At 31.7% G+C, this 19,652-nt stretch overlaps 3 protein-coding genes across 5 annotated transcripts in view; 2 read left to right on the top strand and 1 right to left on the bottom strand.

Moving 5' to 3' along the window:
- LOC127797555 (uncharacterized) overlaps positions 1 to 6,889 on the bottom strand; it is a 55,233-nt gene extending 48,344 nt beyond the window's left edge. Inside the window, exons 1-2 of one of the 3 annotated variants that reach the window (XM_052330553.1) lie at positions 5,304 to 5,463; positions 4,724 to 5,194 (exon numbers count right to left, since the gene is read on the bottom strand). In XM_052330553.1, coding sequence (XP_052186513.1) covers positions 4,724 to 5,194; positions 5,304 to 5,397 — 565 coding nt within the window. In that variant the 5' untranslated portion in view covers positions 5,398 to 5,463. Of the gene's footprint in view, positions 1 to 4,723; positions 5,195 to 5,303; positions 5,464 to 6,765 lie in introns of those variants that run through there. The other 2 variants (XM_052330552.1, XM_052330554.1) reach the window with 2 other exon arrangements.
- The window catches only part of LOC127797557 (transcription factor BHLH089-like), a 38,464-nt gene that overhangs the window by 13,466 nt on the left and 5,346 nt on the right, over positions 1 to 19,652 (top strand). The window lies entirely within an intron of this gene.
- The window catches only part of LOC127797556 (serine/threonine-protein phosphatase PP2A-2 catalytic subunit-like), a 45,334-nt gene that overhangs the window by 2,125 nt on the left and 23,557 nt on the right, over positions 1 to 19,652 (top strand). The gene's annotated exons all lie outside the window — the stretch shown is intronic.

The following is a 19,652-nucleotide window of genomic DNA, read 5'->3' on the forward strand; positions in this document are numbered from 1 at the left end:
GAAAGAGAACAGGCCCTAAGAATTCTGATTTTCCATTCATGCCTTCCTCTCGTTGAGGGTGGGCAAATATATTCTAGCGCCTGGGGAAGATTCCCAGCCAAGTGGCGCATATTCTCCTAACAAACTTGAGATTCTCTGCCCCTTTCTGCACATGGCAGAATCGACTCTAGAATGCATAACAGAAAGTAAAAGCTATTCCACATAAGGAATTACAGCAACAAGTAGTAACTAGCAACAATAATAACAAAGCAGAAAATTTAAATTTGGGCTCGGAAGGTTCTTCTCGTGACACAACCATGAGCCAATCAAATGTGTTGTAATAATAAGTCAGCTATAAGTATAACACATAATCCTGTGCAGCATGATCACACCAAACATGTGGAGATAGATAAACATTTTATTAAGGGAAAATTAGAAGCCGGATTGATTTGCATTCCGTATGTGTCTTCGGAATAATAGCTGGTTGATTGTTTGACCAAAGGGCTGCCTCCTAAACGGTTTGAAGACTTGGTGTGCAAGCTAGGGATGGTTGATATCCATTCCCTAGCTTGAGGGGGAGTGATAAAATATATTCTCCTTATTTATCTTGTATTTTATCTATCTTGCACTTTATCTTATTCCTTTCTTGATTAGGTTTATTTGTATTTTTCTCTGTTGTAATATAATCCTATAAAATAGTAATGTAATCTCTAAAATCTAGGAGAATTCTTAGGAAACTCTTGTATAAATATTTTTCATTCATATCAATAAAATACATGGGAATACCGCTTCCCTTTCTCCTTTTCCACAACTACTCATCACAATTTTGTAACAAAATCCCAATGGAAAATCTTTAATATATTTAGGATAAATTTCACACAGCACCGCTGAGGTTGGGCTAACACCACCCAACCTTATGTTTTTATAAATGTCACTGATCTCCCTTGAGGTTAATTACCGCCAATGGTGGACCCAGAAATTACTTTAGTGGGGGCAAAATACAAAGGAAAAAAATTTACAAAACAAAAAATATCTATAATATTTCTCTATAAATAAATATCTATAAATTTGTCTCAAAACTAAAGGATAAAATTTTACTTCATAAACATAAATCTTCAAGATTGAAGCTTGAAATATAATAAGATAATGGGAAAAAAAAGTAAAATAGAAAATTATAATGAAAAACTAACTCAATCACTCTTAATAGATTAAATCATTCTCTTTAACCCTGCAAAGTAAAGAGCCTTAAAACCATAGAGGCTTAAATCACTCAACTTATTCACATGATGAAATTCGTGAAACTAGAATACTGGAATTATTTGATATATGACAATACTTGATAAATAAGCATGTGATTTGGATTGGTATCGACAATATAATAATATATTTATTATAAAATAGTTAAATGAATAATCTAAATTGTTTACAAATAATTTAGGGGCAACATAAGACATTAAAATAAAAATAAACAAAGGTCCAACACTAGCAGGTGTAAGAAACTAAAATAAAAATAAGCAAAACTTCAATAAGGATTCAAACCAAGACACACTAAACTCCGATTGAGCACCTAAATCACATGGACAAATTACCGTTTCCTACAATTTTACACACATTAAAAATAATATATTAATTTAGAAGTTAGCATCAGAAAGAGACTAATTAATTTTTTTTTTGGCCACCCCTTCTCCACCAGAGATGGAAAGGATGATTGGCAAAAAGCGTGGAGAGGAGAGAGGGAGGTAGGAGAGAGAAAAGAGAAAGGGAGAGGACAGAGAAACTGAGGGGATGGTTTTAAAAGAGGGGCAAAATGGTCAATTTGCATGGTTAGCTAATGGCAAGAAGGTCAGTGACATTTGTGAAAACACTGGAGTGCTGCATGAAATTTATCCATAAATTTATCTAGTCTATCACCTAAAATCTGCCAATTCAAACATAATGTTGTCTTTAATTGTCAGTGCACACCACATGTAATTATTAAGTGTGTGTGTGTGTGTGAGAGAGAGAGAGAGAAAAAGAGAGACATGAAACAAGAAATAATGTCAACAATAATGTCAACGAGAACCACAAGAAGTAAAATAGAAGTTCATACAAAACCAAAATGAAGAACTATATTTTTCATGGGAAATTTTTCCTGAACTTACCAGGAAGAATTGGTGTTGAGGACGTGTTAGAACGGGCTTCTCATTGTAAGCATGAATAAGCTTCCTCTCTGCAGCACCTAAATGGAGTTCATCGACATTTACTAAACGACCCAAGATCTTCAACCTTTCCCTGAAGGGTATGATTGTATCTATGGGAAAACTTTTGACCTTTTCTACTTCATCATCAACTAGTCTCTGTCCAAGAAGAAGAGAAAAGAGAACACTCATTAGATTTTAATACATGCTAAGAACAGAATATATAAAGTGAGCTCTAGCATCCAAAAGAAAAGACAGAAAGAATCATGTCTAATGTCAGAAAACCATCCTTAAAGACATTCAGTAATCCATAACTTACAATCGTGCTACAAAAGTAACATGAAAATAACATTTACAAATGTTCTGAAGAATCAAAAGATTTTATGATGATGATATTCCATTTACAAAATGTTCTGAAGAATCAAAAGATTTTACAATGATATTATTTTTGCAAAATGTTCTGAAGAATAAAAAGATTTTACAATGATGATATTCCATTTACAAAAAGCATCTGAACAATAATAAGATTTTTAGAACAACGACGGTCCAATTACAAGTGAAGAAGGAGACAATTCCATTTACAACAATAATGTTGCAAAGCTTTTGTTCCTGGCATCATTCCAAGATGAAAATGTTAACAGCATAAGTGCTAAATACAAGTCTGTAACAAGTGGAGAAGGCAAAAAAATTGAGATGCAAGTATAATGTTCCAACTTACTCTGAAATTTTCTTTAAAATGGGATGGAAGTTCCGTTAGAGTAACTATCAGACAGCTTAAAGTACAAAACAATGTTCATGCCTTCCCCATCAGCTTCACTCTGGAAAAGAGAAGCAGGATAAAGCGGAACCTGAGACCAAATAAAAAAACAAATCAGCGCACAGAGATGAAATATCATTAGCAAGAATACTAGAAGAAAATTCTAGGAACAAGGAAAGGAAGTGTTTGAACTCTAAACTGCTATATTAGAAGATCTCCAAGGCTCAAACCCTGAAGTTAGAAATAGAGACTAGAGCCTGATGCATAAGGTAATATACTGGAGAGACTTAAAACTAGAGATAGTAATTTGGAAGGCAGTATTCCTATAAAAGAAATATAGAAAAAGTCAGCTGGAGATGGTTTGATCAATAAAAGTCAGCAACAATGCTCAAATAAGAGGTATAAATTGGATATGAGGGTGACCAAAAACATCAGGTCAAACCTACACAACTAATAGAGCACTATGTTACAGTTTGTACACTTCTTTATGCCTTTTTGGTTGCAATCTCTTAGTATATTGTGAAAGATTGTAGATTAACTCCATATACAAGCTTAAATCCCTTGAAGAAATTCATTTTTAAAAGTAAAAAAAAATCAAAATATATACACATATTTCTTCCAATTGTATGTGGAGGAATAAAACACCAAGCCTAGTTAAAATGAAATAAGCAAGAGGTTTGCCATTCTGATACCTACCAGCACTGCTTAAAATTGATTAATGCATCATAAAAGTATAGATTGTGCATGCAACAAAGAAGCTACCTGAGCATTTACAACAAGGATAGATGGAAGTTTCTCGGAGGAATTAATTAGAGGGAGTTCCACAAACGAGCAATATGGTCAATTTTCCGTGGAGACAAGAATACATCAACTCCAAAAGGATAATATGCAGCATGATTAGGTGCAAAATCCTTCTTCTTATCTCTGCAATAAAAAAACAAAAAATAAGCACGCTTATGTATGAAATGCAAAAAGAGTTCAGATATGACAGAAAATTGGCAATACCAAATATAAACTATAGATCTTCACATTCTCAAATAATATTCATTTATGAACATAAACATAGTTATTTATGTGTCTTTTATACAGATAGGTATAATGTGAAAGTAGATGTGCATGAATGTACATAGTAATGCACACAGAATAAACGAGCTAGTTTTCGTACCTCAAATAGTTCTTTGCCCTAACTTTGAAGGTACTGGGATCAATATGCGACCAAGAATCAAGCATCTTCTTTTCTGCCGGGCAAAACAGCAATTGAGAGCCTGCTATTGGTCTTTGCAGAAGCATCTTCGAAGAAACTAGAAAGAAAGGAGAAGAAGATATGTATGTTAATTAAATTTCATGTGCATGTGTTGGCCAACTTAAGACTCAAAGCCACAGGCAGTTCATAACCTTTGACCACGGTCACCTACAAATTTTGTTCTCTGCTTTCTCAATATGACTGAACTTGGATGGCTTTGTGTACATGCATTTATGTACAGCAGGCTCTATGGGTTCACTAAAAAGATAGAGCCAACATTGTGGAAGACACCCACCAATTGGAAAAAGATTTTACAAAAAGTAAGCAAAAAGAGAAAGAACTACTGTCATTCAAGTTCAGCTTTGCCAGAAGAATATCCACTGAAATGGAAAATCAAGAAATGTATATCTATAAACAATTCAATGATTTAATCAGGATATTTGGAATGAGAATGGGAGCAATAATAATTATGAGATGAAAGAAAAATAACTATGTCCACATGTATATGTTTGCATGTTGCTATCTGTGTCATTAAAACCATAACAAAGAAGCACTAATAATACTCACGTATAGCACCATTAGAATTTCCTTCTCTCCATTTAAAGGAAAGTTTAAAGGAAGCCTTTTTCCGTGCACTTAGTGGACTAGAACTCAGTGATCTTCTTTTGTCAACTGTAGGAACAGTAGAAGCAAGGCATGGTAGACAGTTGTTGGGAAGAATTCCACAATTATTCAACAGTCCTTGCTCCCTGCCAGCACCTTCATCCACAGAAGACACCTCATCCCAGTAAGTTGGTTCCCTGCCTTCATTCATAGATGCTACTGATTTTAATCTGGAATCAGCATCATCAGCACGAGTTGAATTCTTAGCAACCTCACTAACAGAGTTGCATGCAGAATTCCCTGTAGATGCCTCTCCCTCTCTCTTTAGTTTATTAGTGGGCAATGCATCAGCAGAACATTCTCCATGATTACCTTCTCCATGAGAAGCAACACTTGATATGAATGCACCTTCAAAGCCATTTAGAGATTGCATATCTGTAGATAGAAATTGCACATATTATTAGCCAGAATCATTACTTCATAATCAAAGGCATAATAGGAAATGGAGTATCTCATTAAAGAATAATATTTCCAGATATCATACCATCCTGCACACTTTGGAAATCCTCATCACAGTCTGAATCAAGTATGGCAGCAGAATCAAACCATGCTTCCTCTGTACTTCCTGCAAGTGCCATTACATTGCAATTAGAAGGTATGCACACTACAGCAGATATCAAATGAATTCCTTTTTGTCCTTTTATTTTTTGCATTACAAATGAATTCATAAGAAGTTAACTAGCAATATTTCCAATTGCACCTAGTTTCAGACGAAACAATGTCCAACCACAAAGTAAAACAATAAGCCTATCAAAACAAAACTTCCGATGTTCTGCCGCTAACAATTTTTTGTATGTTGAATTAAGAACATGAAAAACAGAGATTTGGCAAAGAATAATTCTACATTTGAAAAGGAATATCCCAACATGTGTCCACAATCTAAACAAGATTTCAAACTACAACAATTTGCTTAAATTTGTAGTTAAAGCAGTCCTTCATGGGTACAAGGAGAATTTTGAGTAATCGATTGAAATTGCCATCCAAGTTAATCTAGGCTTAAGCACCAAATGAAGGTAAAATCAAAGCATCAGGCAGGCTTTTCTTATATCCCTTGACCAGTCTCCACCCACAGATTCTATAACCCACCTTCAATCCTTACTCCTACAACCTTTTTGAATGATTAAGCTTTTTTTTTTTTTTTTTTTTTTTTTTTTGTAGCAGTGAGAATCGACAGGCACTCCATTAGGTAAACTCACACATACGTGCAATAGCTCATAAATTACACATTAAAATCTATGCGTGAGCTCGACCAAAAGAGGTTTGAACCCTGGTCATAAAAAAGGCTATTATAACCTCCTACTAACAGACCATTACAGATTAAGCTTTTCATGTCGACAACTTGATCACTCGTCGATATCTTAACATTTAGATCACACCCCTGATCTGCTTGTCTCCCAGAAGCAGAGAATCCAGATCAGCTACACACCCATTCATCAGTGAAATTGTAAGGCAATTCCTAGAAATTCTTCAAGATTGATGAAATAAATAGGCCTTCATTCCCAAGTCTCGCACTTGTCATGTTGCATAAACAGACCAGATTTTAAGGTATATATATATGTTCACTATTCAAGTATTCTACCAAAACCCTGCCCCGCCTGCGCCCTACCCAAGAGTGGACGATCTCTCCTCAATAGAATTAACAGCTTCGGAATAACGCAAACAAAATTAATTTGGTAAATGCCTAAATCAAAATCAATCATCAATGCATAATTAAGAGGAGAGAGAGAGAGAGAACCGGGACCGGAAGGGTGGGGTTGTTGAAGGAGCGACGATCCGGCGCGACGGGCTTATCGACTGCGTCAAATGATCGATGAGAGAACCGAGTCGGAACCTTCGGCTTGATCTGCTTCCTTCGCTTCCTCTTCCAACCCGATCGGCGAACCTGCACGCAATTTTCCGGCGTCGACACGCAAGCTCCCATTCTCTCCAGAGAGAAAAAACATAAACTCTCTCTCTCTCTCTTCGTTGGCAGCGAGCTCTGAAAATCAGCAAAATGTTCTTGTGTGTGTATGTATATGTATAATACATTTATAGAGAATAAAGAGTTCGTACATAAGAACAAGAATAAACCTACCGAGATAGAGAGAGAGAACTCTCGTGAAGTGACGGAATTCAGGTCGGTGCAACCGCGATGGCACCGGTAGTTTCCGATTGCCACGTGGTGAAAATTTTTCAGCCTGCCACGTGGATTAGTTTTGACCACCGTTTTTTGTTGAGGGGTCTTTGCCTTAGCCTTTGCCTTTTACGTGCCACCCAAAATCTTTTTAATTTTCATAACAAAATATTTCATGAAAATTCCATATTTCTTATAATATAGCCAATTTTTAGGTTCAAGATATTTTTGTCTTAGTTTAATATAATAATAATATAAAAAATATCATATATATATATATATATTATAGTTATTTTCCTTCTCCAAGTCCTTTGTCTTGTTTCACAGTGTTTTTGGGCAAATTTACTTGGAAAAGCAAAATGACAACTTTGACCAAAGACACCCTCGTACGTACTGATCATATTATCTGGCTGATGATGGTGTCTCATCAATATCTTGAAGTGTTTGAGTTCATTTAATATCTTAAAGTGTCATTTTCTATTAATATTTAGAATGATCAAAAATAAATTAGCTAAGATATTATTGATTGTAACAAAATTATATCTTTCTTGCATTTTATGGTGGATCAAAGGATAAAACTCAACTTTCAATTACTTTCCAAAATAAGAATTTAGAGTTGCTTGAGTTTTTTTTTTTTTTTTTTATGACCCAGTATCTATATTTCGCTCAAATAATTCTGGAAAGAGCAGTCTTCCTCCTTGATTTTTTTTCTCGATAAATCTAGAGGGAAGGTCATAGTTTTATACACATTCGGAATGAACTTTTGAGAGGCGACTACTCTTCCCAAGGACTCCACCTTTACGTCTTGGAAACGATACCCCAAAAAGGCGATAGGGGTACCATGACTGTACCTCTATGTGGACGACTAGCCTTCTAGTCTTATTGCTATTTTTCAACAATAATTTTGTCTTTCAAGACACTACAATGATTCGAATCTCTAATCCTCCTATTATCTTTCTTGCCTTTTACTACTTCGTCATGTCTATGGGGGTATGCTTGAATTTTTTTTTTTTTTTTTTAAACATCTCAAAGGGTGCTCTTTCACCTAGATTTGAAATGGTCGAAAAGAAATTAACCAACTTTGATATTAGATATCGTTGATTATAACAAATCTGTCTCTTTCTTCTTTAAAATATTTTACGATAAATCAAAAGTTAAAACTCAAGTTTCAAATACTTCTAAAAATCTAAATTTAGAATTTCTTAAGTTTATTTAGTGTTTTAAAGAGTCTTCTTTCACCTAAATTTAGAATCGTCGGAGGCAAATTAGCAAACATTAAAATATCGTTGATCGGGACAAAGTTGTATCTTTTTTCTTGAAAGTGTTCTATGATTGATCAAAGACTAAATCTCAAGTTATAAATATTTTTTAAAATTAAAATTTAGAGTTTCTTGATATAATATTATTATAAATATCAAATTTAAATGTTAAAATAATATTTAAAAAATAAAAGTATACAAACGGAACCTCTCATCTTATGTGTACAAGAGACTGGGTAGGTCATTAATATTTTATTATAAGATAATTAATTATTAATATTTTCTATCTACTCTTATATTTTATTAAATCGATAAAGTTGACTTAATTAGACGCTACTAATACCAACTTTAATCTACTCACGTACCTTAAAATCATAGGTTTTTACTTTGTTGTTACATAGTGTATGCATAATTAGAAAATTATTATTAAGTACCTAATGACTTCATTCATCACATTGATAATATTTGGATTGTGAGTTGTGGGCTGATTCAAGACATAGGCAACTAAAATCTATGCCTAGAGCCTCAAAAAAGTTGGGACCCGAAAAAATTATACTCGTTAAATATTAAATAATTTTTATTATTTTTTAGAGGGCCCAAACTTATTACTGCCGGGGTCCAAGTGACCCTTAGGCCGGCCCCAGTTGTTACCCGTAAAAAATTAATAAACAGAGGACTTAGTGACAAATCACCGGCCGATCCTTTTTGTAAGAAATGTGAGCAACTTTGAGTTGTATTTGTTTGGAGAAACCTAAGCAAGGTTGGGTGTAATTGGCCTTTTTCCCAGGCTTTGCCAACAACACTACACTACTGTTAGCACATCACATGGCGGGCGCGGCTCCAATGCCACTTTGGTGATTCCACACATTGTATGGATCTAACACAATATAAAATTTCAATGCATGCCTTGTACAAAAGAGATAGATCATTTGTCGGGAATCTCTTTGACGCCTTAAAAACCAATGGCAAGTGGCGTGAACAAAAAAAAAAATGTTCCAGATTCGTGCTAGTCTCCATGCATTGACTTGACAAAAGAAGTCTTTAGAAGCCCCTTAGGCATAAATTAACTGGCAAAGGAAGAATGTGTTGAGGTGTTACTCTTTGGATCTTCAGGTTCCATGTTCGAGTCTTGGGCAAGAGATAGTTCAGCAGATAATGAACGACCCTAAAAAATAAAAAATGTTTGCTACCATCACGTTTGTGATTGTGCTAAAAGTCAAAACCTGCCTACTAGATTCTCGATTCACCTCTCTTGCTAAAATCGTGGGCTCGAACAATAGGAGCGCCCGTGATAATGCGTTAACCAAAAAAAAGTCTTTAGAAGTCGTAAAGTGACTTAAGTAATTTATAATTAAGTTAATGAAAGTATCTAAATAAAATGTATTTTAAATTGTCAATTATGTAAATATATATTTCAAAAAATAGAAAATTAAAGTTGTTAGAAATAATAAAAAAATATCCAAAAAATTAAGAAGTGTCGTTTTCACTTGTATAAATAAGTTCATTTAAAAATAATTATAATAATAAAAAAAACATGAGATAATCTCTCACAATGAGGGTTTTTATTTCTTTCGTTTTGATAGGCAAGAATATATCTTGGGAGTTTTTTATATGAGTCCATAGCATTTTACCCATCAACCTATATTGTTGAAGTGTTGGAAATCGGGCCTAATGTTGTCACAAGATACTCACACATATATTCCAATGTGGGCAAAGATTTTTAAAGTTCCTCTTGAGAGTTGGTATGAGGATTACTGATGTTGTCAATGATTTGGGGAAGTCTCTTCATGTAGATCCTATGACGGAAGATAGATCTAGGTTGGGATATGCTCGAGTTTGTGTGAAAGATATATGTTTCTTCTTCTTTTCTAAAACAAGTTTTATTGGATCAAGGGATTAATGAGCTCACAGGAGAACTTAAGCTTAATTGTATGCCTATAGAAGTGGATGCCCTCGGTTTGTTCTCATTATAATGTCTTTGGCCATAGTATTTAGAATTGCCCCAAGTCTACTAGTCATGACAAGGATGTGAACGTGAATGGTGTTGCCTCGAAGACATGCACAACTCAGTGGAGGCCTAAGGGGAAAAAAGGAGTAAGTGGTGTCCGACAAGATAAGAAACTCTATGAGGAGACCAGAGGGAAGCCTCATCCTCCTCCTACATCTCTGGTTGTGATAGCTAGTTCAACTTCTAAGGATTTTCCTATTCAAGTAAGGGATAAAAAGATGTCGATTGCTAATAGATTTTGTACTCTCATGGAGTAAAGTAGGGACATCCCTTCGCGTGAGGAGTTGGCTATTCTATTAGAGGAAGGAATTCTTGTGATAGCTGTGATGGATGTGAAGAATTGGGGGAAAAGAAAAAGTGTGGGGGTTGTGGGTTCAGTTTCAATTTCGGACCACTCAGATAGTTCAAGTATTGAGTTTATTCCAATCAAGTCCAAGTCCCAACTGAAGAATGAGAGAAAGAAATAGAATGCTATTGCTTGGGCCAAGAAGAACCTTAAAATTACACCTCATCCGGCTTGAGTGATATAGGCATTATGTGTCATGTACTTTCTCCTTTAGTATTGTGAGTTTCTTTATTTGCTATATTTTTGTGTTTTGTGTGTTGGTGCCTATGTGTTCTTTTCGTTGCACAAGGTATGCCCTTGCTGTGTAGCCCCTTTGCGATGGTTTTTATTTTTGGTAATATATTTTTACTTACAGAAAAAAAACATAATTAATTATACTTTTTTACAAAATATAACATATATTATGATTTTAATTAATAAATTTTTATTTTTTAAATAATATACTTATATAGTTTCTGATTCATATATTTGTATAAAATTCATATAAACTATATATAATATATATGTATATACAAAGAAACTATATACATGTGTGTGTATATATAAATAACTGAAAAAATAAAAAATCAAGGCTCAACAATAATTGGGATCAATCTCATACAACTTAACAATACCCCTTGAGAATGGGCTTTTCCAACAACTAAGAAAGCATTCTAGTCTCTGGCAAAATTTGTAGTTGATGGGTTCCACCAAGGCAAAACACCTCGTTGCAATGATGGGTTCCAAATCATCGAATTCATGTGATGTGGAACTTAGAGAATACAACTGCTATTATTACTACTTCTTTTGCATAAGATGTTGACAACAACAAACGACAACAATAACGGTAATAGTGATGGCTTCCGACTATTAGCAAGGGAATCGTTCTGCAGGGTCCGACGGGCCTACCGAGCGGCTCACAGAAGAGGGCAAAAAAGATGATTTTGCCCCACCCACTTTGCAAATTTGTAAAGCGGGCCATTGCCCCCCTCTTTGATGCATCTCCCTTGCCATGGCCACCACCTCGCCGCCACACCTCGTGTCGTCGCCTCACATCACCTCATCTCCGTCACCTCTCTGCCATGGTCGTCTCGCCTCGCCTCATCCTCGCCCACAGTCACTGCATCAACTGTCGGCAAGGCGAGGCGACCATGGTAGAGAGGCGACGGAGGTGAGGCACGGCGGCGGTCATGGTAGAGGAGACGCACTAGAGCAGAAGGGGAATCTATGGGAGGGGAAGGGAGAAAACAGGGCGTGGGGGCAAAATCGACTTTTTGCCCCTTTTCAGTAAACCTGTCGGTAAGTCCGTCTAGCTTTCTAGCATTTTCCTTAGCAAGGAAGACAAAGGGACATGAGTTGCAATTTTTAGATTTATGTAATAGAATATTGGTCTTTTTACTTATTAAACTTAAACTTTTTCCGTCAACTTTAAAGCTTCAAAAATCAAAAGCTAATCCCTCAAGCTGTTTCAAATTACTAATCCAATAGTTCTAAAGTTGGGCAGGGACTTACAAAAGGAGGCTTAATTTAAAATATTTGTTTAAAATGCTTATTTAATATCTAATTTCCATAGCTACAATATAATTATAATAATAGAAGATTAAACAAACACTTTTTATTACCCGTTAAGTAAATTAAAAATCCTAAACACTTACTACTTACTTTGAAGGTTAATAAGTTTAATATCACACTAAATTATCAATTATGTATATTAATATTATTTTCATAATATAATACAAAAAATATAATATAACCATGCACAATATAACAATATCTAACACTAATTAGGTTAGCGATTAATTATAATTAAGAGTACAAAACTTTTAATTTAAAGATAAAAAATTAAATTTGTTACCTAGCGAATTGAATCGGACCAAAACGACAGGATCCAATTCCATCTTATCGGAGATTTATTTTATCTTTATTTCTTCTTTAGTGTTTTTTGGGACACAAAAGTTAGTGCACTAAGTCAAAAAATGTGTTTAATCCAGATGCCATTTTTCCAATGATGTCACCAAAATTGAATGGAATTATTAGTTTTACATACCATCCATACAATTTTAAGGTATGAGACTATTGCTTCTTTTCTTTTTTTTTTATAATGAAATGGAAGGTGGACTTAAATTCATGTTCGATAATATGGGAAAATTGATGTTCTTTCAATCAATGATGATTTATATAACATTTTAATGTAAAATAATTTATCATAATAATATTTATATATAGGGAGAAATTTTATAAAAGTAATTTATTTCTATAACTTGTCCTAATTAAGTCAATTTGTATTCTAATTTTAAGTATAAAAGTTTCCTATGATGACGAGGCAATACATTTGAAGATGAACAACCAAGTTTGGCCTAATATCTTGAAATATTACCGAAAATAATCACCCCCTAAACGGGATGCAAATTTTCATAATATTTTTATCTTAGTTGGAAAACTAGTGGTGTCATTTGTTTTGAGTCACCATTGATTTTGAAATCATTCGAAGAAAAGAAGTCTAACCCACTAAGATTGATATTGGAGCTAGTTCATCTTTCGAATTCCCTCATCTAAATGTCTATAACAAAAGTCTTTCTCTTTTTCAAAAGTTGTTGGGTGGCATTCAACTCTTGCACTAAATATGACGACTCTTACACCAAATATGAATGGGGCTAAGTAATCTGTTGAACCTTTATGATGTAAAAATACATATGCAGGGGAGAGGGTGGAGTAACATATGGGAGGAAAACGGGAGACCTAATTCGAATAAAAAATACAAAAATAAAAGAAAAATAAGAAAGTCCTTTTATAGATTTTTTGGGAATAGATAGGCAACCCTTTTTATTAGGGCTTTTTATCATCAAAAATTTGTTACATTTAGAAATCCTATGGTAATAATTTTTTATTCTATGGTGATATTTAATTGTTTTATTTTGTTATTTTTTTCTCTAGGGGGTGAGAAATTGATGATATTATCTTGAATGATTCCTATCAATGAATGTTCAAATATTTTGAATCATTAACAAGTTAAATTCTACCGAATTAAGAGGCAACACTACGTTTTCGGTCACTTAGACAATTCCTTCTTTTTATCAACTCTTTTTATGTAAGGAGAAAACCCAAATTATCAATATATTAATTATCTAAAACATCCACACACACACACACACACAAAAAAAAACCTTGTTATGGGTAACTTAATAGAGGGCTACAAATTAGAGGGTTCCTCTAGTCTCCTATGGGTTGCCCTCTATTAAGTAGAGGAACTAAAAAAATTGGCCATTTAGCCCCAGCAATGGGCCACTTTCTGGCAAGGCCCAACCCAATTCATACTGAGTAGTAGTTGAGAGAGAATGTAACTATCCAACAAGTTCAATTTACCAAAAACAAAAGTGTCCTAATCCCCTATATTTTTTTCTCCTATGGGTGCCCTCTATGTATAGGGGTTGACACTTGTCCAGTGTTTTTTTTTTTTCTTCCCCTTTTTATGGTCATTTAAAACAATAATACACCATCGTGCAGTTTTTAGAGTAATTATTTTTGAAAAAATGTCATTTTTAAACTAATTTTAGCTCAACCAAATATGAAAAAAAAAGGGCTAATCCTAATCCCCTATATTTTTTTATATTTTTTATTACCTTTCGTAGCTTCAATCAATTAAGATATAAATATATAGGAAAATGCTATTGGAACACTTTTATGTACACCTTGAATTATATAAAGATGTATCAATGACAAAAAAAATCTTTCATGAAGCACATAAAGACACGTGAGGCGCATATGAGACACAGGGTATTTTGGTCATAATATCCTCTTATATAGCCCAAGATATAAAAAATAGTGATACATCTAGCGTGATTCAAATATATATATATATATATATTTACTACATATATATATATTTTTCATACATATACATATAGCTTTCTTTTCAACAAAATGACGAATTGATGATGGAAAGTGATGTAGAGCTTACAAACAAAATGAACCCTACGATGAGATGTCAATCGCTAAATAATTGTTTGTTTGGGGTCCGTTGCTTCACAACCATATCCATTTAGTTGATGTTTATTAATTAAGACAAAAATTAAATATATATATATATAATATTTTAAATAAAAGTGTTTTTTATTATTTTTTTTAAATTTATCTATCAACTTTAAAAAAAATCACGTGATTTTTTATTTTAAAATTTTTTAAATAAATTTATTTCTCTCTTTCTAAATAAATTTATTTTAAAATTTACATATAAAAAAAAATTAACTCATATATTCTCTAATTTATTCTAAAAATTTTAATAAACAATCTGATAAAAATCTTGAAATATTTTCCAGGCTTATTTGGACAATTCCATATATTGATTTGGAAAACATTCCAACCTTATCCTAATATAATCTTATCTAACTCATTTTAGCAAATACTACCTTAGACTGTAAATCAAGAACTTGATTTGCCCATCTCTTATGCAACTACTTGTGTATAATTCACTCTTTAAAAATAGTAATTATTGTTGTCCAAGAAAGTACTTTAAGAGAAAGGTGAATTCAGTTTTTCGAAAATTAATAATTTAGTTCTTATTGAAAACTCTTAATTTTTGTGATATAAATAAAATGTGATTGAACAAAAATTTGACAATTTGAAATTATCAACCACAAGGGACAAAAGAATTTTTATAGAAATTTAGGTTGCGTTCTCTTTGTTTTTCAATTTTCAGTTTTGGGTTTTGAATTCATTTTTAGTTTTCTATTTTGGTAATCTATTTTTAAAAAATTAAAAACACATTCTCTTTTTCATTTTGAAAAACTATTTTTCAAAATAGAAAATTAGAAAACACATTCTCTTTGAAATTTTGAAAATATTTTTTTAATAATATTTTATTCAATAAATTTGATTATTAAGTAAATTATAAATATTTAATGTTAATATATTATTAAAAATATATATATATTTTTTAAGTTAATAAATTTTATAATATTTTTTCCTATTACAATAATAAAATATGAATAAATAAATAAATAAATGTGTTTTGAGTTTAGAGTTTATTTTGGATGAAAACACTCAAAACAACTTTTTGTTGTTTTGAGTTTTCTTTACAATTTTTTTTTTATTTTTAAAAATACATTTTTAAAAATAGTAAAGAGAACGCGTTTTCATTATTTTAGAAAACTGAAAATTAAAAATGACTTGAAAACAGTAAAGAGAACGCAACCTTAACTTTTTAAAGAATATAATCCTTTCTCTCAAGTTTAAGCTTAAAGATCTTAAAAATTAGGTTAAGGTTCCACTAAGGAGAATTAATTCTACATTTTAATTAGAGATAGAACTAACACTAGTTTTTAATTTGAGGTAAAACCAACATATAATCCCTTGTCTTAAGCAACAACCACTAGTACACAGTTACCAAGTACAATATCTTCACAACAGATGAGTAACAATAACAAACTTACAAAAAAATAATCTCTCAAACAAGTTACCAACAATTTGAGAGTTTTACCAGCCAGCAAGCCTGCAATACTTGAACTTTTTCACCTTTGTTTGAATGTTTCTGTCAACTCTGTTCATTGTCTTGTATTTCTCCGTCTTGTTTTCTTCTTCATACTCACCTTCTATTTATACATAATATTAGAAAAAAATAATTGTTACATAGAAATGACAACAACATTTGAATTTCAAGAAAATCTTCAGATTCTTCATCTCTGGCTAGCATTTGTTGACAACTTAAAAATAGATGAGAGATTTTAATGCAAAAGTCAATTTGTAAGGGCTGAAGAAACATTTTTCTCTAGCGTTAGATTATATAATTAGCAAAAGATAATCAATCTATGACTTTTAGAAACTAGATGAAATTATATTTAAAAAATTATACACTTCACGTGCAATAAAAAAATATACAAAAAACTCGACATTCAATAATGACCATTAGACTTTGATCGATCAAAATTGTCCAATAACCAAAACCATAAGTTCGTTCAAAGTTTAGGTCAACCTAAAACATGAGACCAACATTATATTCAACTTTGATCGATCAGGAAATAACTTCAATCGACTTAAATGACATATCTCTGAAAGACAAGCATATTGCCTCACTTCAGCCAACTTAGATAAGTTATCAGTTGACTGAAGATATATATATTCGATGAATAAAGAATTGCACTTCAAGAATTTAATTAACCTAAATAGTTTATATTAATTTTTTGTTATTATCAAAATCTTATTAATCTACCCTTTATCTACTTTAAGCTTAACAATTATAAATTATTAATTAAGTGTGTTTCAAAGTGTTTATTAACATTCAATATTAAATACGAGGATATAAATTTAAATCTTACATCTTTTAATTGTTCTATAAAAAGGTTATTTTTACTTCGTCGAGCAATGGTTGCACGTTAATTTCTAATTCAAAAAATTAATTAATCGATGATTTAAATACATGTAATAAAAAAATAATGATTATAGATTTTTATTGATAAAATATATCGGTACTTATTATACTATTATATAACCAAAATTTTATATTATAAAACTTTATTAACAAAATATTTTTTAAAATATATTTTTTGTATTTTATTTAAGAAATAAAATTTAATTATGTCATCGAGATTTAAATTTATAACCTTTAAATAACAGTTAATTTTTTAATAATTTTAGTATTATACGAAAACATGTTTTATTAAAAACTCTATGTAAAAAATTGTAAAAAGTTAATTGCAATTGTCAAACACGGTCTAATAGGCATTTGGACAAGGAAGAGTAAAAGTTCGATTTATCCGAACTAACTGAATTGATTCGATTCAATTTTTTTCTTACATTGATTTAGTTCGATTTATATGATTTGTGTTTAATTTTTCTGATTATCAGTTAGTTCAATTTTTTGAATTAATCGATCGGTTCGATTTGATTTTGCTCATTGATTCAGTTTAATCAATTAATAAATTTCAATCAATTCGATAATCGAACTGACCATTTACACATCCTTACATACAGATCATCATTTTAATATATATATATATATATAAACACCCATCCCATCAATAATTAGCCAAAAAAAAAACACCCACGATTAGTTCATGAAAAATAAAGAACAGGGTAGCTGTCACTATTCCACTCAAAGCTGAGTTGAAGAGGAAGGCAGTGGCATTGCCGTTTGGGGTAATTCCCCACGTGGCATGTTAACCCGTGATGCTCCGTTTGATGTTACAGTTGGAACTGACACATTATTTACTTGTTTTGCACGTGTTGTTTTACAAACTCATCAACGATTTCCACGTGCCCCCTCCCTCCCTCCTCCTCTGCAATAACAAGCCGTCGTGCTTATTGATCCATCCTGTTAGGCACATCACAAGGACCATTTTTCGTGCATTGTCACGCTTCACATAAGCCATTACCTATCGATACATCACATAAACCATCCAATCATAACAAATATTTTTATGATAATCGTTATCATAAAATTTATTTTTGATATATATACATAAATCTAATGAAAAAAATAGGCTAAACTTATATTTTTGTTTATCTATTTTTATATGCTTTTAGTATATTCATTTGAACTTTTCGTCATTTCAATTTATGTTCGTAAATTTATATTTTGAAGTCAATTTAACTTTTTGTACTTTAATATAAATTTTTTATTATTTTGATTATATTCCTAAATTTATATTTTTGAGTCAATTTAACTTATATATTTTGATATGAATAATATGTCACATGTATTTTATCATTTGATTTTATTTTTTTTATACACAAAAATATAAATATTAAATTAATTCAAAAATATAAATTTAAATGTGTGTTTAAAGTAATGAAAAAATTAAATTTCCACATAAAAAAAAGATAAGGTATAAAAGTTAAATTGATTCAAAAATCAAGTTTATGAGTGTAATTGAAATAACGAAAAGTTCGAATGAGCGTATAAAAAGAATCTTAAAAATATAGAGATAAAAATATAAATTTAAGAAGAAAAAATATTCACTAATTAGGGAGGAATATAAATATCAAATTTGAAATTAGACGAAGCACATGATTTGATTTGATTTGGATTGGAGGTGGTTTGAAGAAAGAAAAGAAAGGCAGAGAGCTTTCGTGGGATAACGTATGCCTAAACAAGAATAGATAAATAATAGGCAAGCTGGGATGATGCGGATGCTCCGTCGCTTTTGCAAGGAAGCTCCCTTTCCGTGTCATCCACAGGCTCTGCGCCTCCCAATTAGGTGAAATGGCAATTGGGCTTTCTACTAAACACATTAAAAAGCAACCTAATAATGCAGGCAATTTTTTTATTCCTATTTTCGTGAGAAATTTGAGAGATCTTCGATTATAGATAATTTTTTATTTGAATTATTTTACTTTTTTAAAAATTCATAATTCAACTTGGCTTTGGGTTAGGTATATAGACAACTTTACTATGAATCAAAACCTAAATATGACTTATCAGACAAACACAAACAATTGTATAATTTTACATAAAGATAGAATATAATCCATAATCTTGTGTTATTCTAAGGTCTCGAGCTTATGTAGCAGATTGTTTATCCTATCTTAAGGGGTTAGTTGATAATTAATATCTAGATAATTAAAAACTCTATTATGATACTATAAATAATTTTTTTTTAATGAATGTTAAAATTGTTTTAAGTCATCTTTTAATATAGAGAATTAATAATTTCTCATAAAATTAAGACGATTTCTCATAAAATAAGACGAGAATAAGAAATTTTGTAAAGTTAGATTGTTTGTATGATTATATGATCTATCTTAAACTATCGATCACCTCTTAACTTACACTTGTTTAAGAAATTTTAACAATTTACTAATTTAGGCATCAAAAAATCTATTTTAATATCAACCTGAATAGTTCTTTATTCTTTTTGTGAGTAGGCAAGGGAGGAGTTTCAACAAGATACAATTGTACTTGATGCAAGCTTCATAATTCCCCTCATCGGTCTAGATCATCAAACTTTTGAAGCTAACACATGTATCATCAATAATAAGGGGTTGTGAATTCAATTTGTGTTTTTTCTCCCATGTGGTTGAAGAGACAAATCTACTTCTAGCAATAATCTTTTATTCAAATGTTTTATGAAGGTTGTGAATTCAATTTGTGTTTTTTTCTCCCATGTGGTTGAAGAGACAAATCTGCTTGTAAC

This window comes from Diospyros lotus, chromosome 3 (assembly GCF_014633365.1).
Source record: "Diospyros lotus cultivar Yz01 chromosome 3, ASM1463336v1, whole genome shotgun sequence".
Taxonomy (NCBI): domain Eukaryota; kingdom Viridiplantae; phylum Streptophyta; class Magnoliopsida; order Ericales; family Ebenaceae; genus Diospyros; species Diospyros lotus.